Source organism: Pezoporus occidentalis, unplaced genomic scaffold, assembly GCF_034315485.1.
Source record: "Pezoporus occidentalis ecotype Australia unplaced genomic scaffold, CSIRO_AGI_Poc_V1 ctg86, whole genome shotgun sequence".
Classification (NCBI taxonomy): Eukaryota; Metazoa; Chordata; class Aves; order Psittaciformes; family Psittacidae; genus Pezoporus; species Pezoporus occidentalis.
Genome location: NW_026916220.1, coordinates 4855906 through 4881396, shown reverse-complemented (window position 1 = coordinate 4881396; position 25491 = coordinate 4855906). Strand labels below are relative to the sequence as shown.

At 40.5% G+C, this 25491-nt stretch overlaps 1 protein-coding gene across 2 annotated transcripts in view; it reads right to left on the bottom strand.

The window, feature by feature from the left end:
• NCBP1 (nuclear cap binding protein subunit 1) overlaps positions 1 to 25491 on the bottom strand; it is a 34077-nt gene that overhangs the window by 8308 nt on the left and 278 nt on the right. Inside the window, exons 2-18 of one of the 2 annotated variants that reach the window (XM_062604423.1) lie at positions 25402 to 25487; positions 24492 to 24592; positions 21133 to 21289; positions 19098 to 19205; positions 18443 to 18564; positions 17874 to 17943; positions 16180 to 16395; positions 15066 to 15163; positions 13638 to 13701; positions 9747 to 9857; positions 8455 to 8519; positions 7693 to 7755; positions 6296 to 6370; positions 4831 to 4934; positions 3888 to 4010; positions 2409 to 2511; positions 1014 to 1107 (exon numbers count right to left, since the gene is read on the bottom strand). In XM_062604423.1, coding sequence (XP_062460407.1) covers positions 1014 to 1107; positions 2409 to 2511; positions 3888 to 4010; positions 4831 to 4934; positions 6296 to 6370; positions 7693 to 7755; positions 8455 to 8519; positions 9747 to 9857; positions 13638 to 13701; positions 15066 to 15163; positions 16180 to 16395; positions 17874 to 17943; positions 18443 to 18564; positions 19098 to 19205; positions 21133 to 21289; positions 24492 to 24592; positions 25402 to 25487 — 1760 coding nt within the window. The other variant, XM_062604424.1, reaches the window with a different exon arrangement.

Sequence of the window (25491 nt, the reverse complement as noted above, 5' to 3'; positions counted from 1 at the left end):
AAGCCTGACCTATGCATCTGTGAGGTACAGCCCACTTTCAAGCGCAATAAAGTGCAATACAACAGACCAGTAAGGAATACATGAAATAATTAATGCAGGCAAATTCATCTTGAGCTCCTTATCGATTTCTATTTATAGAAGAATGACAGCTGAGGCAGAAAACAAATGCTGTGAAGAAACCGAACAGCTTAAACAATCAACGCATTTTTCACCAGCCTTTCAGGGCATTATTTCTTCTGGCTCAAGAATTAACATAATCATGGCACTGTCAGACAGATCTGTTCGGTACAGCCAGTGACTGCTGCTCCACTCCCCCTGCTCACACACAACAGTGACTCCAACATGAGCTTTGTGCAGTAACTGTATGACTTTCAACAGCAATTAAAAGGACAAAAAAAACCCACCATAAAATCCCTAAACCCTCCCCAGCTTTCCACATTTCTAAGAATGTTGCCTACTTCTGATATGAGATCTACATCTTATTTTGATCTACACATCTACACTGTTTTCCTTGAACAGAAACGTGATTTTAGCAGAAGTTATACTCTTGTATGACAAATAGTGCAATACAAATCCAAGTTAGAATGACAGCCCTTGCCCTCCCACAATGAATTCTGAGGACAAGGTGGCCTCAGTGATGGGTATATTTTATGTCCAGCCTTCATTTCAGAAACAACAGTAAATACAGTTCATAGAATCACAGAATAATTAGGGTTGGAAATGACCTTAAGATCATCTAGTTCGAACCCCACTGCCATGGGCAGGGACACCTCACACTAAACCATGTCACCCAAGGCTCTGTCCAGCCTGGCCTTGAACACCACCAGGGATGGAGCATTCACAGGTTCTGTGGGCAACCCAGTTTATTTAAATAAAATCTGAACTTTCCCTCAAATAAGGTGACAACAGACTAGTTATTTTTAAAGGCTATTCAGCAAAATATAATGGGTTTTATTAAATATATCCACTGTCAGTTGGGACTTACAAAGATTCTTGACACTGTAACTTCTTACCTGTGGATGATTCTTCCAAACCTCATATACAACCCTCAGAACATGGAGTTTGCCCTCATCACTTTCTGCAAGTGTTTTGAAGACTTCATGAAACCTTTTAATAGATGCAAGTAGTCAGTGGAGGGGTTGGGATCAGGTCAGAAGAGCAGCAGACACAACCCAAGGGGTTCAGATAGCAAACAAAAATTATTCTGGGCTACCTGCAGCAATTCTTGAACAACTATTCCTTGGAAAATGTAACTACCATGAGCTAAAATAGGTTACAAAGATATGACAGCTCCAATCCTAAAGGCAACTTAAACAAATCTTAGTTGTGAACCTGCTCCCTGAGGCTGGGCTACATTTCTCATACTCTTAGAAGCAGGAGGCACTTTCATGCTCCGTGTGCTTATCTATACACAGCTGGAGCAAAATCTGCTGCCTTTTCAGCCTCAGACCTTCCTCTTGATATGTGTTTCTGTAACTTTATACACTTATCCAGCCTGCCTCTTTCGAAGGAAATGCTTCTAAAAGCCTCTATTTTAGCAGTTACACTGACTGCTACACAGCATTCATAACTCAGATTACTGTTATACAAAGTGCAAGAGGCTCTTTTTGATCTCACGGCTGCCACTGTTGGCACGCAACAGTGAAAATACTGCGGCTTTAAGTATTCATATTACCCTGCCTCTTATTCTACTGATTGAAGGTTACTACCTACAGCTTTTTATCAACATTGCCTCTATAAAGCTCCCAAATATAAGTTTTGTAACAGTTTCATGTATCTTTAAGGACAGACAGAAAAATAATTAAGATGCACGTGACTACCTTTCATGTATTAACGACATTTAAAAGCAACTCCAAAACACACAGGATTAAAACCCAGTTATATCCTTTTGCTAAAATAGGTAGCAAAATACTTGCAGTAAATTCTTCCGAAGTTAAAGATACACTTTAAGGGATGCACTCTCTGGGCTTTGGCAGACAGAAGTTTACAGCAGACTGCTTTAAAGTTTCATGTTTCCTGTTTCTTTCTTCATTTTTTATACAGACTTAACTGTTCTAGAGTCATATTCACAGTACAAGGTACTGTGGTGGGAGCTACCCAGTCATTTTAATGTAAGGAGAAACCCTTGTTCCTCACCATAATCCGCAAATGAGTAATTCTAAAACGAAGTAATGTTCCAAACCTGTCTCATTTGTTTGATTTACATTGTGTGTCTGTAAGGTACGCATTTCTGTTGATTCCATCTAAAACTTATGAGTTATACTACCATTCCTTCAGTAAGCAGTATCATTCTTCTCCTAATCATTTGCATTGTGGAGCACCTAAAACATTGCTGAAGCCTGCATTCCACTTCTTTTCTCATGCTGTCAGAATTAACAGCCCTAAAATAAAGCACATACTACACTTACTTTGCCAGGGCACTGAAAGAATGGCTGAAAGACTTTGCAGCTAGATGGAGCAGAGTCTGAACAAAAACTTCTATTTTCAGAGGGTTGAAGGAAAATCCTTCATCTGCAAGTTAAAATTAAAACTTTAAGTACTTCAAGGAAAGCAAAGTTAGCTGTAGAGATATCTTACAGTTTTAACTCATTTTACAAAAAGGTTTCATCAGCAGGGTTTTGCCAGCCTGAGCAGGAGGCTAGGAGAGAGATTCCAAAATGTGCAGATGTTCAGGCTTCCATTTTGCCACGCAGAAAATGCACAGAAAGAATTCCAGGTCAGTGAAGAAACTATTAGACACAGCTAGCCTATCACGGTGTAACAGCACTGATGGACAGCAGCAGAAAAAGAAAAGGAAACTGCAGAGTTCTGCATCAAGCTGAAGGCCTGACAAACCATATAAAAGGGAGAGTGGATGAGGAGAGGGGAAGGTAAGGATGATTGGAATACAGAGGTTTGGCTATTTATGACATCGGAGAAGGGGCCAGCAAGTGTGAATAGCAAATATGGATACTAGGGTGAGTGATGCCAAGTCCCCTTCCATAGCTGCAGCTACCTGGCAGGAGGGAGAGAGCATGCTTTAGTGGGTGATGTCTAAAGCAAATCAGGAAACGTGACAGTGGATCCCAGGGAAAAAAAAAAACAAACCCAGACTGTTGCTGCTTTCTGCTTGCATAACAGAACATGTGCAAATATTACAGAAATATTGAAGCCATCCCCATTATATAGATCACAGAATCATAGAATGGTTTTGCTTGGAAAGGACTTTAAGATCATCCAGTTTCAACTCCTCTGCCATGGACAGGGACCCCTCACTCTAAACCAAGGCTCTGTCCAACCTGGCCTTAAACACTACCAGGGATGGAGAGTTTACCACTTCTTTGGGCAACCTGTTCCAGTCAACTCATAATTCTCTGCTCTGCACTCCTCACTCCCTAAACCACATGGGTTTTAGGAATCAATGCTGTCTGTGGCTGCAAAGCTAGAAAGGACGTGAGTGAAGTCCCATCTTAAGTTTATATCCACAGAAGGCTACAGCCAGCAGGTTGGCTATCTTATCCACTGTGGGTCTACACCAAGGGAGGGAAGCTCTTAGGATGGGGTACAAGCACTGAATCTGGGATAACAGCATAAACTGACCTCTGTTGCTGAAGGCAAAGGTAATTAAATTCTTTCATGCTATCTCTGTAAATGATCACAAGAAAACACACCTCAATCATCACATTGCCTATGTTAAGAAAAACAGGGCTGACTCTGGATGCAAGATTTTTACAAAACCCCCTAACAATGGTGTATTATTTCCATTTACTGATAAATTGAAACCAACTATTAGAAGGAAAAGCATACAGTTCTGTTAACCACCACATACATAGCTCCTCAAAGGATGGCAGAGAGCCTACACACAAAACAAACTGCAACCTGCCAAAGCCTAGCAGCATATACCTTACCATCATCATCCTCCTGGTTTGGATTAGGCACATCTTTTAAAATGCCGAAGATTTCATCATTACTGGCCTTATTTTTTATGGCAATTGTTAGACACAGCGCCACAGTATATCCAGGAAGAGACCCTAAACAAAAGCAAAGAGGTCAAAAACGTGTAGAAGGCAACCGACTGTTTTTAACATCAGCTTGTGCCTCAGAGAAACAAGTACGCTTCCCATCTACACCTAAGATTAGCTGTGTTCAGTATCATTGTCCACATCATTCAACACATTTCCTCGTCTGCACAATTTAATTCGCATTTAATACATAACCTTGAGCAGAGTATTTACAGCTGAGCTCAGCTAATCACTCTAAACCTCTACTCCATATGCCACCTATTTCCTAAAAATACAGTACTTTCTTGGTTGCTATCACTGTATGTTTGATAACACTTTTATACCTAGGATTGTCTTTACACTGAGTAATAAAAGGAGTAATAAGGTCTCTACCTCCAGCTTAACATCATCTGCTGCCTCTGTATACTTCATTAAACCAAGTTTACTGGCAAAATCTTCTACTGTTACATGAAGCTCAAAAAATAAACTCTCATTATTGCTGCATATGCTGACTTTTGTATTGTGCCCAAACAGGGGAAACAGATCGATTTCCCAGTTTTAGACTTCTCGCAAACAACGCTGTACACCAACACAACCACCTCAGCAACAGTAACTTCATGCATCTGGATTTTCTTTTCTTCACAAAGTAACCAAGACGATTTTGTTACAGAGATTCAGGCTTAATATATATTAATTGCTCATGTGAAGCATATTTACCCATACAGAAATCATGCGTATTTATTTCAGCTGTATCCTTCTTTATGGCAACTGATACTAGTGTCAACACAGTGCGCTATCTTCCTCTGAAACACTATTTTCAACTTGATCCCTCAGTAACCTTCATACTTACTATTACTTTCATCTGCATATTTGTACATGCACACTGGATTAGCAGGACTGAGGACGGAAAAACTTGCAGGAACAAGGTCTATTATTCGCTGGTGGTAGGAAAGTCTGGAAATAACAAGTTCCACAGCAGTAGAATTAAAACGGGAATAACATCAGGGCTAATTCTAAAGTGACTGTGTTACAATGTTTTTCCTATATCTAACTTTCATAGATCAGTAACAGAATGGTAGTTTCTGCTGGGTAGCAGGAGCTTAGGTAAACGAAACTTATGAGTAGATGCTTTCTATTTTAAGCCTATGATGCTAGAGTTTCAACCTCATACAGTTAATTTAGCTTGTGGAAAGATTTAGAGGCTGCCTGGTAGGATGCTTTATGCAAAAGTCAAAGATGCGATGCAAAAAAACAGTAAGACATTGGTATTCAAAGTAGAAAAAATACTAAACTGGGTATCTTCATTTTACTTTTCAGCTTATTTCACTTCCACAAGGTGAATTTTGCTACCAGTTTTTAATGCAAGAGTGCCACAGAAAAAATGTGTTTTGCAGCACAAGATTTTCACACTTTCTATGCTGAATTCACTGAGAACTGGATATTTTCATGTACAATGCTGAACAACATAGGGTTTTTGAACATTTTACTCTCTTTCCTGTATCATTCTATTTCAACAAATTTTAAGTCCAGCCCTGATCGTCTACTCTTCTTGTGCCTGGGGGGGGTTGTTTTGTTTGCTTGGAGGGTGGGTTGGTTGGTTGGTTTAAAGTCAAATGAACATCGGAGGCACCTAGAAAAGTCAAGATTATCAGTTTTTAGTATAACCTATGATCAGTTCCCTCCACTTCTGTGAATGCTGAACACTTTCCAAGAACATTGCCTAAACTGTAGTTCTTTCCACGCCTATGGTGAAGCATGTCTTTATGTAACTACAGGTGTGCATACCTTGAATATGCAGCTCCCTACTGTCTGCTCCACCTCTTTATCCCTCTCTCTGAAGTACTGTCCTAAGTGTCCTACAGCAGGTAAACCAGACTAAAATCATGCCAGAAAACACACTTACCTCATAACTGAAATGGAACTGCAAGAACAGATGTGCCTAAAATAAGCCAAATTAAAAGGAATCTGACAGGATACACAGGGTCACAGAATGGTTTGGGTTGGAAGGGACCTTAAGATCATCTGGTTCCAACCCCCTTGCCACAGGCAGGGACACCTTACCCCAGATGATGTCACTCAAGGCTCTGTCCAGCCTGGCCTTGAACACTGCCAGGGATGGAGCATTTACCACTTCTTTGGGCAACCCATTCCAATGCCTCACCACCCTCACAGTAAAGAACTTCTTCCTTTTATCTAACCTGAACTTCCCCTGTTTAAGTTTGAACCCATTACTCCTTGTCCTATCACTATGCAAAAATAAACAAACAATAAAAATCAAACCGCCTTGAATCCAACTATCTAAACATCTTACTTACCGCATGCATTTTTCCAAAACTTCTCTCACAAATTTGGGTTTGGGCTTCTCAAGGTCCTGAGTAAGACAATCTGACCTATCGAAAGACAGAATGTGATCGCTTTTAGCAAAACAATTCTACTTTAGTCTCTTTTTTTCTAATAGGTACAATAATTTTCTAATAGGTACAAACCAATCACGGTGTAAGGCCAACTGCAGTGCTTGACAGTTTTAAAGCGTAAGCAATTTTAAGACAATGAGGTAAGTTTATCACTGTTTTCTTACTAGCCATTAGCATTCTTGGAATCTCAACCCTGTGGAAGTATTTTCAAGTGGATTCCCTTCCCTGACCCGATTAGAAATAACTTGCACCTATGGTTACCTGGCTTTCCCTCTTCTTAGGAAAGAAATCTCATGTGATTTCATACCCTGTTCCTCCCTCACAAGAGTTTTTGATCTTATGGATGATTACAAACACATTTCAGACGAAGAAAAGTCTCAGTCACTTGTGAGACTTGTGGAAAATGGCAGCTTGTGAGCAAGTGAGACCCACAGAAGCACTGCCAAGGAACATCTAGTCAAAGAAAATTCAGTTCTTTGAAGACTGCTGCCTGGTCAATCAACATGGATATACACTAGGCCAGCCAGCAAGCACTTAACTCCACAAGAGGACAAGACAAGAAACCGAAGTAAAGCCACAGAAATGTTATCATGAAAAGAGTTAACACTCCCTCCAGCAGGACACTGGCAGATGAGCTACAGAAAGCATGAATGGTAGTAGGCTGTGGAAGTTAAGTATGGAGACTTAACTCCAAGGTGACATTTCTTTCTACATGGTGCCTGGAATGGAAAGCTCAGGAGAACCTCTGGTTAGACACCAATGGAGTCCAGGGAGCTCCTGCTAGAGCTGCAAGTTCATGATCTGGCATGGTAAGAATGGACGGTAGGACCAGTTCTGACAGAATTTCAGGTGCTAGGATTTAGCAGGAGGGAAAGAGATCACAAGGTCTCAAGCATAAAGATTATAATGAAGGTTTAGGGTAGGACAGGGAGCGAGATTACAGTATGAATATAGGAAACAAGAGTCAGGGCAAACTATTGAATGTAAACTGGGGAGTCATTTTAGAATTGCTGGCAACTAACTAAGGGTGTGGGCCAGATTAGAGAAATACCGTTCCTGCCTCCCCTATTTAGGGAACTTTTACATGATTTATCACAAAGTTCACCAGGGACAATACAGTGACTAAAGACATTATCAAGATAATCTACCACTGAGAGGGGGTGAACAGATTAAGAAAGGTATCTGCTGAAGAGCTGCAGGAAAGCAACAGGGCCACTATGCTGTGACACTTCCCAAATAAGCTTAACATTTCAAGGTTTTTGCAGTATCAGGTTCGAACCAAAAGAAGAGAAACTTACCAATCTTCCCAGCTCCAACGGAACTGAAAGTTGCTCAAGTGGTGAGAAAACCAGTTAATAAATCTTCATTAAAAGAAAAAGAAAAAAGCTCCATTAAACATAAGAAGAGCCAGAAAACCTTTCGAGATTTTCTTACAAATACATTCTACTTTTCAAAGGCAAACATAAAGTCTAAAGCTATTACAGCACTAAACAAGCATTTATGTTTACAGAATCAAAAGACTGGGTTCAGAAGCTTTTACGGGTAAATAGGCTGTCATGTCCTGTTTCATACAAAAATACGACCTATTAAACTAACAGTTAAAGGGTAAACTTACTGTGAATATGCTACATTCACTTTTTCAATGTGTAATTAACAGCCCTCCTACACAATGCAGACCTCACTTAAAGGGAAAAATTATCACTACTCTCCTCTTCTGGTGGCACATGCACTCCAAGTCTCCTCCCAGATCACTAGGGAGCAGGCATAGTACCAGATAGGAGTACTGTGGAACTATGAACAACCTTGAACACAGAGAAGGTGTCACTAATCAAAACTGTCCTGTACAGGCAGCTAGACTTGCGACCTCCTGGGGCTGTGCTGATGGGAAGGAGAGGCAAGCAGTCAGTCCTCCACCCTTCTCTTCAGATTTCTCAAAAGCCAGAGCCAGGAAATCATTCTGAATAGAACCAATCTAACAAGAATTTCTGACTACTCTTTTCCTAGCCTTTCAATATCCTGAACATTGGATATTGATTCCATTGCCTCCAGAACGCACTTACCTGTCCACACATGTTGTATTCATCGTATCCAAACGCATGTACAGCATTTCAGTGGCTTGTGCAAGCTGGAAGTTTCTTATTAAGGTTGACAGAAAAGAACCAGATGAGACAGATGTTGTTCATTTTTTTAATACATTTATTTTTTTTTTTTTTTACTTTACTGAAAGCTCCCTGTGTCAACTCCAAAATCAGGTAAATCACAGTAAATCCACAGTGGTAGGGAAAGAGGGAAGCAGCATATTGTGAGTTCTACCCTCTAATCCCAGTCTTCTTTTCTTAAATTACTGCAACGAGACTGTTGGCTTTTTCCAGAGAGAGCCAGAATTTGCAACATAGACATGAAAAGACACCAATGTCCTTATGGAGTACTTCCGTGATCTTACCTTCATGGTCTGCTGTTGCTGCTTATCCACAGACAATCTGTGATCATCACTAAAGGCTTGAGAGAGTATGTCTACAATGACTTTACCCAACAAGGCCTTTATCTTTCTTATGGTGTCCCTATTAAGATAAAAAACTTTCTGCATGGATGTCTGCCCAATTGTACAAAGAGACTTACTCTAATCACTAAGATTTTGTGAGTGGTATTATGAAGTAGAATGAAATTTGGGCATGAAATTACCAGTGGGCAGTAATCTGTCAACTGCCCTCCATTCTCAGTCTGTCACTTGATCCAAGACAATGATCTAACATGATCTCAAATGGTAGCAAAGTAGGGACAATGTAATAGCCAGAAATAGATGGGAGTCATACCTCCTTCCTCAGCATTTGGCCACCCTAAGCTGACAGATGATTATTGACATTTTGAATACTTCCTAGCGAGAACACTGAGGGGGAACTTGGCAAATTCCTCTAAATCACCTGCTACACTTCTTACTAAAAGAAGAGGAATATTCACACAGTTTTTAGAACAAAAGTTCAAGCTAGTCACTTCCTTTCTTTCTCAGCTTTTCATGTATCTGTGACCATGCCATACACTGCCCAGATCTATCCAGGCTGCAGGGACGAACAGGAGTATTGTATCTTATCCCCTCACCAAGACAGCACTTCTTAGAAATCTCAGAAGTACCATAACACCATCCAGAAAGCTGAAGAGTCTTGCCCACTTGGCAAGTCTACTCCTATGCTAAGTGGGATGTGCTATTCTTTCACATGGGTGTTACAGGCAGAGTTTCATGCTGCTGCTGTAAAATATTAACACTGCCACTATTTGTTGCTATCCCATCATCTACAGAACAAACAAAATAAAGACTGCATTTTATAAATGCTCTCCAGCAGCACAGAAAGGATACAACCTGTGGCAAAGAGCCAGGCTGAAGCTTGCAGAGTTCAATCAGGAGTGTTGTGTACATGACTTCAATGTGTGGTGGAGATGGAAGTTGAAACAACTCTGCAAATATTACCTGTAGGAGAGAAAGGCATGGAATCATAGCATGGCTCAATGCGGCCTGCACAATCATCAACTTTCGCCATCAATCTTAAACAATTACATACATCCAAAATATTCTGTCAAATGCACGTTCCAGGAAAAAGGGAGAGAAACTTGTAAACGTAGTGGTAACTGTTCACTTTTCTAACACCATCCACTCTAATGTCCCTTACCATTTCATACTAACACAACACTAGCATTATACATATGTCTAACAAATAAACCCTGTACCTGTAGAAATGGACAGTTATGATATGACCTACTGCAGTGCTACTACTATCTGAGAAAAGCAGAAATCATCTGATCTCAGTAAGTAATCAATACAAGCATATCAAATGAAGCTAAGCATGTTGTATGAAAGACTGTTTACATTAAAATTGCATCTCTACCTTTTCCATCATATCCTCTTTTCTCCTACATAAAACCTTACATAATTAAAGCCACAACTCTTAACTGTAAACTACAACCATCATTTCACACAACAAAAATTTATGCTCAGTACCCCTTGGTAGAGGATCCCTCTAAGAAAACTGAAAACAATCCTGCAGTCCAGCATTTGTGGTTTTATTTTCAAGTCTGCCTATAATAACAGCATGCCAATCCTTGAGGGCTACAGAAATAGTCTTCAATGTCATTGTACAACATCCATCTCTGAGCTCATTTTATTTTGCATGCCATTCTTAATTAGATTTAAAATACAGCAAAGGATTTCATTATGGTTGGTCAATTTTCTCTTTAAACTTCTAAATAAACACAGAAGAACTGAAGTTCAAACAAGTAAGCTTTAGAAGATCTTACTATAAGAAATCAACATCCATTTATAGACTCCACAAACAGCACATGAAAACACACTGACTGGAAGTTGTTATTTTAAGGAAAGACTTACAAGCATGAAGAGACTATAGGAAGCTGGAGAACCTTTCCATGACAGTATTACTTGGCATTTATAGACTCGACAAACAGCACATGAAAACATACTGACTGGAACTTGTTATTTTAATGAAGGACTTACAAGCATGGAGAGACTATAAGAAGGTGGAGAACCTTTCCATGACAGTATGACCTGGACATAATGTTAAGACAAATAGGGGAGGCCCTCTTAAGTAGAATACTAGGTAGAAACCTGCTCCTTTTCTCAAGATAGGAAATAACAACTGGTTGAGCAGTCATTATCTGTTTGAGATACATAAAAATGTATTTATGATATTCATCACTTGTTCATTATCTAATGTTCAGACTGAGTGTTTCAAACTGGCACACCACAGTTTGTGAAAATAACAAGGCCAAAGAAAGACTAGAACACTGGTGAGCTGAATCTCTGAGCTCTGATAAATGCAAGTTGTACCAAAAGCCGTAGGAGCACAAGAAGCCAATGGCGCTGCCCAGACATTCTTTGTTCACAGCTATGAGAAATCCCCACGTTCCATCTACAAGAAGCAAGTGAGAGGAAGGCACCGCATTTCAGTGTTTCACACAGATTTCAGGTCACAGAGTATTCTGTGCTCAGCTTGACAAACTACAACGTGGAGCCTCAGGGACCTCAAAAGTAGGCACCCTTGGGAAGGGACTGATAACCACTTTCAGGCTACATTTACTTCTACCTAAGTGGTATGTTCTGTACCTTATGTAACAGCATCATTTATTTGTTAGACCATATTGTTTCCGCAGTTCTACAGACTTATTAATATTCTAAAATACCTCAAAATTGCAAGAAAAGGGAAATCATTGCGTTAATAGTCAAAGAACTTGTACAGCCACAGAATCATAGAACGGTTTGGGTTGGAAAGGACTTTAAGACCATCTAGTTCCAATCCCCCTGCCACAGGCAGAGACCATCTTGCCCTTCTCTACAGTAATTTCACCTACACAAACCTTTGCTATTTCACATCCTTCAAGTTTCTAAAGGATTTCCAGGGGCCCCAGCTAATTTATTTCATCAGGAATCACAGCAAATGTTTGTTGGCATTAGTGTACAGCCGAGCATAAAGCACACAGATGCATAGGCATATACAGCACCTTAACACACTGAAGATAAGACCAATGAATATACTTCGATCTTAAAGCAGAATTTTTTTGTTAGTTTTAAGATTCCTCTGCTCTGAAAGCACAAAAAGAATAAGTTGATCCAAGGTAATAAAACTTTACAGCATTCAGAATATTTGACATTTTGGTGCCAAGAGGAATTCTCAATTCCACTTTTATCAAGACAAATCTTCCACATAAGGTTATTTCTTGTTATAATTAGCTCTGAAATGCCTACTTAGTTACTTCTTCAAAAAGCCTTTATATGACAAGTTGTCACTATTACTGAAATCTCTTATCCCTTTCAACTTTTGATGGAAATTAATGAAATTTTGTACAGCTCTGCATGCTGGAAACAAGCCCCTTAAAAGGAGGCAGCAAAAGAAAACCTATGCTGCAATTCTGATACACATTACAGGTATTTAAAACTCTCTAATATGGAAGATGCCCCAGAGGAAACACCATTATTTCATAGCAAGTTCTTTCCAGGGCCAGCAGAACAATATCATTTAGAAAATCCAAACATAAAACCATGCAGAACTGCTGAGTCTGGCTGGAGATCATTTAGTCAACAGCTCCTACATAAAGGAGCATCACCAAGAGCAGGCTGTTCAGGGCTGTGTCCTCTTAAGTTCTGAACTTCTCCAAGGATAGAGTCTCTACAACTTCTCCAGCAAAACTCTTCCAGTGTTTTATCATCTCAGTAAAAAACGATTTTTCCTGTGTGTCCTGGGTTCAGCTGTAACAGTTACTCTCCCCCTTCCTAGTAGCTAGTGGAGTGCTGTGCTTTGGCTTAAGTTTGAGAACAATGCTGATAACACACCAAGGCTTTAGCTGCTGCTAAATAATGCTTACCCCAATCGAGGACTTTTCAGTCTCTCATGCTCTGCCAGTGAGGAGGAGCATGGCAAGCTGGGAGGAAGCAGAGACAGGACACCTGACCCAAACTAGCCAAAGGGCTATTCCATACCACAGCACGTCATGCCCAGTATATAAACTGGGGGGAGTTACCTAGAATGCCCAGATCACTGCATGGGTCACGCTTGGTATCGATTGGCAGGTGGTGAGCAATTGCATTGTGCATCACTGCTGGTTATTGTTTTTTTTCCTTTCCCCTTGTTATTTCCCTTATCATTACTATTCTGGGTGCTAGCAGTAGTGGTTTGTGTTATAACTTAGTTACTGGACTGTTCTTACCTCAACCCGTGGGAGTTACATTCTTTTGACTCCCCTCGCCATCCCCCCAGGGGCTGGGGGTAAAGCAGTGGGGGAGTGAGCAAGCAGCTGTGTGGTTCTGAGTTACAGGCTGGGTTTAAACCATGACACTAGGTTTAAATGGAGTTTCATGTATTTTCATTTGTGTTCATTTTCTCTTGTATTTTAACTGTATTTTTGTGTTTGTTTTTTTTAAAACTAAAAGTGAACTAAATGTAGCCATCTCTTAGACTGCACCATACATTAGAACCATCACATGTAGCTGTAAAAGTGTAAGAAACGCCACAACCTTGTACTTGACCAAACCTCCCATGCACTGAGTTAAAGCTGCAACAAAAAGCTTCCAACTTTCAACTGCATATAACCCACTCATTTAAAAGCCATTTGTTGAATTTAACAAAGGTCCTGTTGACTCCCAAGTCAAACTGCAATTTAAGGGACTTATCAAGGAACCAACTGGGACAGATTACTTGTGAAATAACTGAGCTACAGAAGAGGTTATGTATAAAATCCATACCTCTACAATGTGGTAGTTCAAGGGGATCTTGTTATTGCCTGGATAGCTCAACAGCTGTGCAGCACTGCAAAACCATAGATACTAAGTTAGCTCAGAACATAATGCAGCAATATGATGTAAAGATGGAGTAACAAAGTTACATAAAATGCGTAATTCTGGGCAAAAGGTGAGACAAAAGCAGCACAAATTCAAATCTTTCTGAAGTCTATTCATCAATCCACAGAACACTTAGAAGCAACACAAGAACACTGCAAGCAGCACAATGAGCATCGCCTGAAGTATGACTTGTAATGATGTATTTTATCTCTATGCAGTTACATCACTTGAACACTGTTCTGCTATGCAAAATAGTTTTGCATTGTCATGGTGATCTGCAATTATGACATGGATATATTAAAAAGGAAAAATAAAACAAACCCCAAACAACTGATGCTCTGAATGACTTGAAAGCACAATCAAGCTAATAGATTATAAAAGAAACTCACAGGCTTCAAGTGATTCACCTTTTTAATCAGCTCATTATCACCTATCATTATTACAAAGCAAACAAATGTTACTTCCTTGATTTTACTGCTACCTCGGGCAAATCTTCTATCTTCTTCTAGACTTCTACTCTCTTCTGAGAACTAACAAAGGCTATCCCAGTAACTTCAACAATCCTCAATTTCTCATTTCTGCCGAATCAGCCAGCTATAACAGAAAACCTATCATATGCCACAACCAAAATCATTGTTTCTGCCCATTTTTTGTCATACTACAAGAAATTTGGTGTTTTTTATTTGGAAGCATAACCCTGCCAATTACCTGTGGCAAACCACCTCAGTTATTGATTACCCAAACCAGATATTGCTGAGGCAGAAATGAAGTGCCCTGACCGCTCCCTGACACAGCTGAATTTGAACTGACAAAATCTGCTGGTCCTGCAATGACTCCCTAGAGAGTGCTCAATTATGTCTGCTGTGTAACCCCAAACTGATGAATGCAAGAGGAAGAGTAGGAAGCAGAAGTGTGCTCATAAAACACCGGTGCGGTCAGCTGCAAGGCACCACCCCAAGGCTTGCTGTGCCCCAACAGATGAGCTGGTTCACAATTCCATGAAGCATAATACAGTCACACTCTCCACAGTGCTCCCATGAATAAGGTATGTCTGCATATTTTTTTCAGCACAACCTGTACTGTCAAGGAACCCCTTCTCAAGCAGCCACTGTAATCATACAAACTTTCCATTATCTGGATATTACTGGATATTCCAGATAACATTTTTAATGTACTTAAATGCAGTAAATCAAGATTCATCAAATGTTCTAGAAAACGTTTACTCTTGAGCCCCTGTCTAACCAGTGCAGGATTCCGCATATCCCTGATGGCACCAAATCCATGGTAGCATATGAAAAGTGCCAAGGCCCCATCGTGCTAAGGTGTTCTTACCAAGTCTTTCTCTCTTTCCAGTGGGATTTGATGATGCAGTGAAGGTTCTCTTCTATCACAAATCGTTCAACAGAGTGGCTGCCAGGCATGACAGGGCCCTGGTAAGAAAGAATTAAAACGCAAGGAAGATCACTGCAAATACAGTGGTACTACAGGCAGCAAGCTATCCTATACATCTAAAGGTATTAAAAATAGCCCAACTTCCACATAAATACAGTGAGGTCTCAGCTGAGGACTGAAAAGCTGCTGTGACACAGTTCTACACAAACCTCAGATTGTTGTTTAAAACAAAATGACTACTAGGACTCATTACAAAAAGGAACGTGTCAAAATTAGAGAATGTAAATTCATGGATAATTCACTCTTTCCTTTGCTCTGTGGAGCCATCAGGAAGGCTACCATAATGCCGCCTGGAAAAAAAAAAAACAAAATCACAGTTGAGTATGATGACAAAATAAAGCCAGGAATGGCCAGAACAGAGTGGAAAGAATAAACAGTCATGGTTTTGTTCATTGCAAAAAATAAATAAAAAAAAAAATGGGGGCAAATAAATGAAGGTAAAAGGCAACAGACTTAAAGGGAGTTATAAAAGCACTCGGGGAAAGCAGCATATATTCTTTTCCTGTTCCTATACACTTCTGTCTATGTATCTGTCGCTGACCAATGCTGGAGACAGACTGCCAAGATAGATAGATCTTTCACCCACCCCAATTAAGCACTCCTTTGTTCCACAATATGCATCAAAAAATTTTAACAGATGAGTAAACAGCAATCTTTAAACATTACAATAAATACCTAGCCTGGAAAAGGCAGCAACTTGTATGGAAGGAAAGTCTCACTCAATAGTTTTACTACAGACATAGAGAATTCAGTCAACATTGTCATTCTAAATGAAAGCATCAAAACACCTCACTCCCTAAATTCTGCTCCTCACAGATTTGCTTTGCACAGTAACTTGGTCTCTTAGTTCAGTTCCGCAGAAGTATCAAAGCAGAACAGCTTCATGTCTTCAAATAACTCACTATCCTGGGAGACAGGACATCACATTTTGACCAGTATCAGCCTAGGAACCTGACTGTGAGATCCACTCAGCAACCCCACAGCAATCACGTACCTCAGGGTCATCTGTGTAGTCAAACATTCTAAAAATAACCCTTGGCATGGGATACACTGAATCTTCGGTGTGAGGTGGAGGGGTAAACGGAGGCAGATTGTGCTGCAGCGCTTCACAAAGAATACTGTCAAAAGCCAAGTAGGGCCTCAGAATGTGTCGCTCTTGCCAGCGGTCTTTTTTCAACTTCTGGATCTGAGACCAAAGGCAGTCTAAATACTGAAGGAGAAAGGTGAGAAACATCAGATATGACAAATTGTGTAACCAAGCTGGGAGTCCCGTGAACTATCAGAAACGTGTTTCTTAAATTCAGTATTCTATTCAGAAAAAAATTCAAGTCTTAAGCTGCTGATTCAGTAAATATTTAAGAACTTTTAAACACTAGAGCTGCTTCTAGTTGGACGCAACCACTGGCAGGTTTTTAAACACCAAGCACCCAGGAGTCCTAGCCTGATGGCCATCCTTTGAATCTGCCAGGGAAACTGCAGCAGTGAACATCACTTCAATCACTGCTCATTGGTGGTATTAAAACAGACATAATACCAACATTTACATTGGAAAGTTATTCCATAGGACTGCCATGCTTTTCCAAGAAAAAACAAAACTATCAGCATATTCAAGCCACATATAATGCTATCAAATACGAAATATATTTGCCGTGGTTTTCAACAAAATTCTGAGTCCCAGCATTCTCCCAGAGATGGCACAGACACCTGTGAAAACTGGTAATGGTCTTGTTCTGTTTAATTACTCTCTCGCTAAAAGCAGTCCAAGAACTCAAGGTCTGTGGCCTTACTGAACACAAGTTTCAAGTTATAACTGACGAAAGAACTGCTTTGCATTTACTGAAATTATCACTCTACAAGATGGGAACAAAACTAGTCACAACTGGCACCTGAAGTGAACAGCCATGCTTGCGGTACTCTCAGTAACACATGGTCTCAAATGCACTCTGCTAATCTCTTCTCTACTAAACCAAATAAGGAAATGCAGATATTGGGCAGGCAGAATACCTATGTTGACAAATCAGTCAAAATCAGACAGCCTATCTTCCCAAATTATGATTAACAAGACAATTGTTAAGACTGTGATTTAATGTGAACAGTGAACAACACGTAAAAGGGCCATGTTCCAAAACTTCCAGATCAATTTAGATCTCACTTTGCAATTAAGTTCATCCTCAAACTTAGGGGAAAGAAAAAAACCCTGTATCTGGAATATCTGAAAAAGCAAATTCCCCCCCCCAAAACAGCCAGATACCACCTCTCCCCTCCAGTTTTTTTTGGCTCAGTTGTGAACAGTGGTACAGTGACTACTGCACACAGTTTCTATGTGTTTGTTTAGCACTTCCCAGAGCTGAGAAACCAAAGCCACTACAAAGCTTTCTTTCTTGAAGAGGGAGAACACTGAGGGATAAGTAAGGAATTACATTTTACTTCTCACAAAGGTCCTTTTAACATGAAGCCCTGTATCTGCAGTTCCAAAACAAACAGTACAATCTACAACCATTCCTCATGTCATAAGACTTCCTCAAGGGTGTTTCAACAAACAACAAAATACTCACCCCATACAACCTTATATTTAGACCCAAAAGTTGAAAGAGAATTTCTCATGTAGGACTTCTTTTTAATTTCATGATAAAAGAACATCTTAACAAAAACTATCAAATTTCCATAAAGAATGTAAAGTCTACTCACCTCCTCTTGTGGATGTGGCTTATCAGCAGTCCAAACTTGTAGCATGGGTACATGAGTCTTCAGCCGGCGCCTGTTTACACAGGAAAGAAAACCTGACTTTTAATGACTTTTAAAAGACTAATTTAGGGCAGCATTTTTTTTTTCTTTACTACAAGCATACTACTATTTGACCTCTTCAGCTGATGAAGACTACAGTATAGAAAAAACAGGTTTGTGATTACTTAAGATATATCTATTATGGTATCTTGACAGCCATGTTAAACTGAAGCATCTAGATAGAAAGCAGTCACACTGCAGAGCACTGATGCAACATCCTGTCTGTATTCATAGCACACTTACAACTGCACCTGCTCCAGCACGAGCAGGACAAGACCTTCAACATACCCTAGAACCAGACAAGTCAATAAAACTTTTCAAAACTCTCTCCACCTATTCTATTTTCAGAGGCTTTTATCCCCACAGGATGGTTCAGTCCTAAGACTTTAGAATACTTTTAAGTGAGCAATAATCAAACCTACTAATCCCTAATTGGATAACACTAAGAGTATTTTTAATGGATTACAACTTACTTCAAATAGCTTTCAGTCTGAGACAAGAGACGATCCACTTCAGCATCCTTTTTCTCATATAACTCCTTTCCAACCCATGGCAAAGATGACAGAAATGCAAATACATACCAGTCACATCGTACCTACAGGGAAGAAATATACTGAAATCTAAGTAGACAAGAAAGTTCCTAAAGTTTTTGAACATAGACCCTATTTAATTTAAATTATAACATTAGCAAAATTATTATTTTGTGGGATGTAAATACCAAAAGTTAAAGACTAGATTGATAAGCCATGAAAAAAAAAAATTCTTGCTTGAAATGTATCATTTTTAACTTGGACAGTGACAAGCACACTTAAATAACAGAATCACTTTCACAGTCCTTCTACAGATTATTGATACAGCAGAACAAACCAGGCACTATGCACTTGCCAAAGTAAAGTAAAATATATCCACTTCAGCTACCTCAGTATAAAAAGATGGCATTTTCTTGGTGTATGCATGTCTTTTTCTAAATGCCACAGGCTACTTTTACTCGCATTAAGGAAACCACACATGACAGTCCATTTAGTTGGCTCTCTCTAAAGCTTCCCTGTTCTAAGCATAAATACAGAAGTAACGATACAGAACAACAGTGAAAACAGCACTAGAAAAGTCTATAGATCTTCGGCTTACTTGGGGTACATCTTCCTCCTGTGTCACACTCACGAAGTTCTCAAACATAGCCACCATTGAAGGTGCAGCTATTACATGACAGTTCACAAGATCAGATAGAAAACGAACCTAAAAAGGACAAGAAAAAAAGGTTTAAATGAATACTTTTTAAACTGACCACACATGAACAAATAAGCATTACTTTAATAACTAAAACTAATCATCAGTATAAGCATGATATTGATTCAGTACTACAAAGGGAGAAATACTGCATACTGGTACAGATCCACTTTCCAACCCTGGGAAACAAGTGTCACAAGTGCTGCTTAACATATTAAGTTATAATGCCTGTAGTCTGTTTCCTTGCATTAACACTGCAAGGATAATATTTCTAATTAAGGAAGGGTGGGAAACGCCAGTATGGATTCAAAGACACGTGAAATGATACTACAGAAAAAACCCTTGTGCTTCTATCTAGACTATAAGTACAGAAGTGGGTGGAAAAAACTTCCTAAAAGCTGAAGGTGGACTGATCCCTTGCTTCATGAGTCCAGATGTGCACCAGCAAACAGCGGTGCCAAATCTGTACGCAATTACAGATGATTAATTTCTGTAATTATTTATTTATAAATACTTATTTATACAGAGAGCTTATCTAAAAACTGCTGGCTTTTTCAGGCTTCAGAAATGTGACAGACTGATGGCATGCTGGGAATCAAATGGCCTTATTCGCCTGGAAAGAAAGAAATCTCCATGACAGGAATATATCTTTGATTTGGCTGCATTCTAGTAAGAAATGCAGACTGACAAAAATGGGAATTTAAGTAGAAAACACCTGGGGAAAAGCAGGTGCCTTTTTTTCTTTTTGTCTCTCCCCTCTGTTTTGATTTATATTCTGCCTTCAGACTTAAACAAGGTGCTCGTAGGACCCAAGCTTTCCCAGTATCACCACAGCCTTAACAGACAACATAGGCTGAAATTTGAGCAATTAAAATATTGCATATTGTTTCTTAAAGGCTCTTTTCTTTTTAAGGGTACATTCATCAAAAGTATTCCAAAAAAACAACAAAGGTACTTTGATCTGAAGGTAGATCATTGGGAAGAAGTCTGGGGAAAGCAATTTGGGCTAAGCAGAGCAGTACTCACAGAGCAACTGTAGTAGATAAAAACAAAGAACTCCAGATGCTCATTGCTGTGAAGAGCCTTTGAAAAGTCTCTGACAAAGCTGAGGAAAGATTTCAACTGCCACTCCCTTAGATGTTACTCTCACAAGTCAGGCGTATATAAGCGTGACCAAAGGTGAAACTAAAGACAAGGGACAGCACACTCAAGAGTTCTACTGAGGATTTTAATAGTAAAAGCATCCCACAGCTGAACAGCATTCTCTTGACAAAATACACTGAAATGTTACAATCCTAATTTTCACCAGTGGGCTTCAAAAGAAGCTGAGGAGGTTGGCATTGGGCTTCCAAAGCAGACACCTCTGAAGCCTTAATACATTTTTACAAACAAAATCTGTAAGCAGCAAGAGCTGCAAAAATGGTTTCAAAGACAGACAGCACTTAAAACTGCCTGCTTGATCTCCATCCCTCCTTAGCAGACTGAAAACACAGGCCTGATAAGAGCCATCAAAAATAGCTTTCAAGAACCAGACTGTTCTTTTTTTATTATTATTTTATATTTTTCCCCCAAGGGAGCCAGAAGATCATACACCTCTGAACACAACAAAGTGCATGACTTTCGTCTGTCTTTTACATGACTGTAGGACAGTCAGTTTACTGCAGATTTAATTCATCATTGGGAAAATACACCATTGGAAGTCAATTTTGCAAATGTAATATGATTTCTCTCCCCTGAGGAAATAAATACTGCTCACGTAGCACACATTTCCTCTTGGTGTATCTAACAGTGCAGTGCAAGTTGATGCCAAAAGGGGCTGTAATACACACTGACAGGCCCAGCTCTTCCAGAACAAAAAGATGGAAGAAGTGATGAAAGTAGTAAGAGAGAGAAAAAACGAAAATGCAAAACAATCAAAGAACCAAAAAGCACTTACTAAATGCACAGCTTGGTTATACATATTGACTTTCAGACATTCCTTAAGCTGACGAATCATGGCTTCTACAAACTCTCCACCAAAATTGTAGTTCCTGGCATTCAGCAACCCAACCAGTGTCGTGTAAACAGTAAGCTTTTCTGGTAACAGACGTGCGCTGACACAGAAAGAAAAAGACACAGTGTTAGTTTTTTCATCACATTATTTGGCATCTTTGAATCTGCATACTTAAAGCTCAACCAAGCCAAGTGCAAGGTCCTACACCTCGGTTGCGGCAATCCCAGGCACAGCTACAGGTTGGGTGGAGAAGAGATTCAGAGCAGCCCTGAGGAGAAGGACTTGGGGGTGCTGGTCGATGAGAAACTTAACATGAGTGGGCTTCAGTGTGTGCTCACAGCCCAGAAAGCCAACCGTACCCTGGGCTGCATCAAAAGGAGTGTGACCAGCAGGTTGAAGGAGGTGATCCTGCCCCTCTACTCTGCTCTCGTGAGACCTCACTTGGAGTATTGTGTGCAGTTCTGGTGTCCTCAACATAAAAAGGACATGGAGCTGTTGGAACAAGTCCAGAGGAGGCCACGAGGATGATCAGGGGACTGGAGCACCTCCTGTATGAAGATAGGCTGAGAAAGTTGGGGCTGTTCAGCCTGAAGAAGAGAAGGCTGCATGGAGACCTCATAGCAGCCTTCCAGAATCTGAAGGGGGCCTATAGGGATGCTGGGGATGGACTCTTCAGGAGTGACAGGAGAAGGGGTAACGGGTTCAAACTTAAACAGGGGAAGTTTAGGCTGGATATAAGGAAGAAGTTCTTTAGTGTTAGGATGGTGAGGCACTGGAATGGGCTGCCCACAGAAGCTGTGAATGCTCCATTCCTGGCAGGGCTCAAGGCCAGGCTGGAGACAGCCTTGGATGGTTTAGTGTGAGGTGTCCCTCCCCATGGCAGAGGGGTTGGAACTAGATAATCTTAAGGTCCTTTCCAACCCAAACCATTCTGTGATTCTATTCTGTGATTTGTAATAGAGCTGAACTAACACAGTACTGTTTTAAACCATTTTAGGGAGACAGCAGTACCAGTAGGAAACCCAGTAACATCTTTTGCTAAAAAAAGAAAAAAAAATAAAAAAACAAACAACCAAGGAAAAAGGGTATTTTTTTTTTGGTGGTAGAAGCCAGACTGACAAGGGACCAAAGGAATGGTTAAATTTTCCAAATATATTCAATATTCCACACTCCATCTCCCCAATCCCCAGCCAGAAAAAAATCCCATCTACAATGCAAACGCAGTGAATAAAATATAGGTAATATTTCTAATTATGGGGCAGCTTGTATTAACTTTGCTGAAAAAATCTGCAATAGGGAGTTTTAGTGATATAAAGGAAATATTAAAAGTGTGTAAACTATTTAAGGAAAAAAGAATTCTCTAAGTGGGGGAATGAAGCCTGTGCTGCATTGGAGGGGGTGTGGGGTGTACTTCAGTCAGAGAGCAATTGCGTTTCTGCTGGTAAGTCTTAATGAACAGCAAGACAGTTCTAGCAAGACAGTTGCAGTAACAGTGTAGTGGCCAAAATTTTAAGGAAAATCCCTAGGTCATAATAAATGACAGCGTAGCTAGCATCTGAAATTTACTTTGCAGGAGAGGAAAGCAAAGAATGTGTTAGTTCACACAGCATATACATATATATATATACATGTATATATATGTACCAAAAGCATATACATACACAGGCACAAAGATGGTCAGAGAGCTGGAACACCTCTGCTATGAAGGCAGGCTGAGAGATGTGGGACTGTTTAACCTGGAGAAGAGAAGGCTCCAGGGAGACCTTAGGGCAGCCACCAGTACCTAAAGGGGAGCTACAAGAGATCTGGAGAGGGACTTTTTACAAGAGCATGGAGTGACAGAACACGGGGGAATGCCTTTAAGCTGAAAAAGGACAGATTCAGATCTGATATGAAGAAGAAATGCTTCACTGTGAGGGTGGTGAGGCACCGGCACAGGTTGCTCAGAGAAGCTGTGGCTGCCTCATCCCTGGCAGTGTTCAAGGCTGGGCTGGATGGGGCTTGGAGCAACCTGGTTTAGTGCAAGGTGTCCCTGCCCGTGGCAGAGGGTTGGAACTGGATGAGCTTTAAAGTCCCTTCCAACCCAAACCATCCTATGATTCTACTAAGTTAAACTTGCCTCATGAGGAAGTTAAGAAAAAAAATTGCTAATGTGATCTTAAAGTTCTGCCCTGTGGTTAATATTTTACAGACAATTTTTTTTTTTGCTAGCTATAGTAATTTAGAAGTGGCAGGTGGTACTTTCAAGTACATTTAAGGTGTTTGCTTTTTATTTATACCTAACTGCTGAGTATTTCAGAGGGTTGAACATATAGTAACTGACAGAACTTAGGCAAGAATGTAAAAAGTTGCTTTAAGTCCGTAATTTAGAAATACATTTATTATACAGCATCAGCAAATTACACAAAAGGCACACACATTTTAGACTACTAATTTTGATTCCAAGTTTCTCAAGTCAAAGTAGTTGATTTTAAGCATGGCACAGGAAAGGCCAGGTCCTGCTACAAACACTTAATATTCCACTACCATTTCTGTATGCATATAAGCTAACCCTAAAATTTCAGAAGTGTCTTACTGTAACAGGAAAAAAAAAACATACCATTTGTGTTATATTAAACATTGCTACAAAACAGATTTAAAGAATGTGCAAAACCATAGCACAGGATAGGGCTGGAACACTCTCCCCCTCTTCACCACACCACTCCTTCACAACTCTCTTCCCTACTACCTGCACAATCCCTCCCTCAGACACCGCTCAGTGACCCCGACGCAGGGCACCTCTGCTCCTGCACTTTGCTATGGAGGAAGGAAAGCTATTAGCTGTCAGAGCCCGTTTTCAGCTCTTTGTGTTCCCAGCTCCCCCCCCCGCCCCGAGCCAGCGGGCTCATAAGACAAGATCATGTCAATGGCAGAGAAAAGGCACAGGCAAGGAATATAGCATAGATAAGACTAAGCGTTAGCAGCAATAGCTTTGGTGTTCTTATGCATTTCATTGGGAAACAGGATATTGCCCAGCACCACTGCACTCTGTTACTGGAGAGCAGCTCTAAATTTCTTCTACCTGCTTTGAGCCTTCGTATACATTTCAAGTCAAAATGATGCAAAGAGGTATTTTCTTCAATTACATCTGCTACATAATAAACCTTTTTCCTCTATTTTTTTCATCTGTAATAAAACAAACTCTACCCTATAATAACACTCAGGAACTAGAGCCATTCCTGGCATTTAAACTACCTTAAACACTCAAACTTATGCACAGAGAAAAAAAGCACCTCCCACATGCCCAGACCCTGCATACGTACACAGTACACAGTATTCTTAGTATCTTGCTTTTGTAATTTGGCAGATCAGCTTCCAAAACACCAGCTAGACCCTCCAAGTTGCTCTCCAAAGATGAATTACTCTAAAATAATAAAATAAAAAAATATTAAAACGAATTTTCATCATCCCCCAGGCAATAAAAAACAGCCCCTGACTCTCACGTGGAAAGCAAGGGAGTTGAGCAAGAGCATCCTTTTATGACACCTTTTTCAGAGCGACGATTCAGTTCTGTTAGCAGGGAAGAATTGTGCTGGCGTGCCGGAAAGAAGAAACAGCCACTCCTGTGACGAGCTGCACCCGATCACCCAGCTCCCCACGCTCCCAGCGCGCTCCCGGGATTCGAGATCTAACAATACCTTAAGGTCACCACGGTCAGGTGGCCGAAACTCAATGAACAATACAGGACGAAACAAAGCACTTTTGCCGTTTGTTTTTCAGCACTCCATCATTTTCGTCATCATGCATTTAATGCCCTTTGTACTAGCCTCAGATCCCGCCAGCGCTTGAACCGCGAAGCGCGTGCAGACCAAGTTTAACTCCTCCATGTCTCTGGTACGCTAGAAGGAGCTCCAATATACCGCAGACGCGAAACAATAACTATACGCTGGCCGTTTATCGCTGTTCGGCAGATAAGACTACTAAAGTGCCCGCTTTAACGCGCGTTTTTGCAAGAGTTGATGACGTTCCAGCGATCTTATAAAACAATTATTTTAATTCTGGGCGGCGAGTACTTAAATCTCTCGCACAGAACACATGGGGCGGGGAGGGGAAGAACAGACACACAGCATGACGACGACTACGACACACCACCAGCCCTACCTCCCCGCCAAAATACCCACCCGAAAGCCACTTAACTCTGCCTGCCTCCTGCCCCCTACCCAGCCCACCTACCTTCTCCCCGACCCTGCAGATGAGTGACTCGAGCCTCTCCTCGATCTCTGATGGCTCAGACGTCCTCCGCCTTTTGTGCGGCTGCCCTGC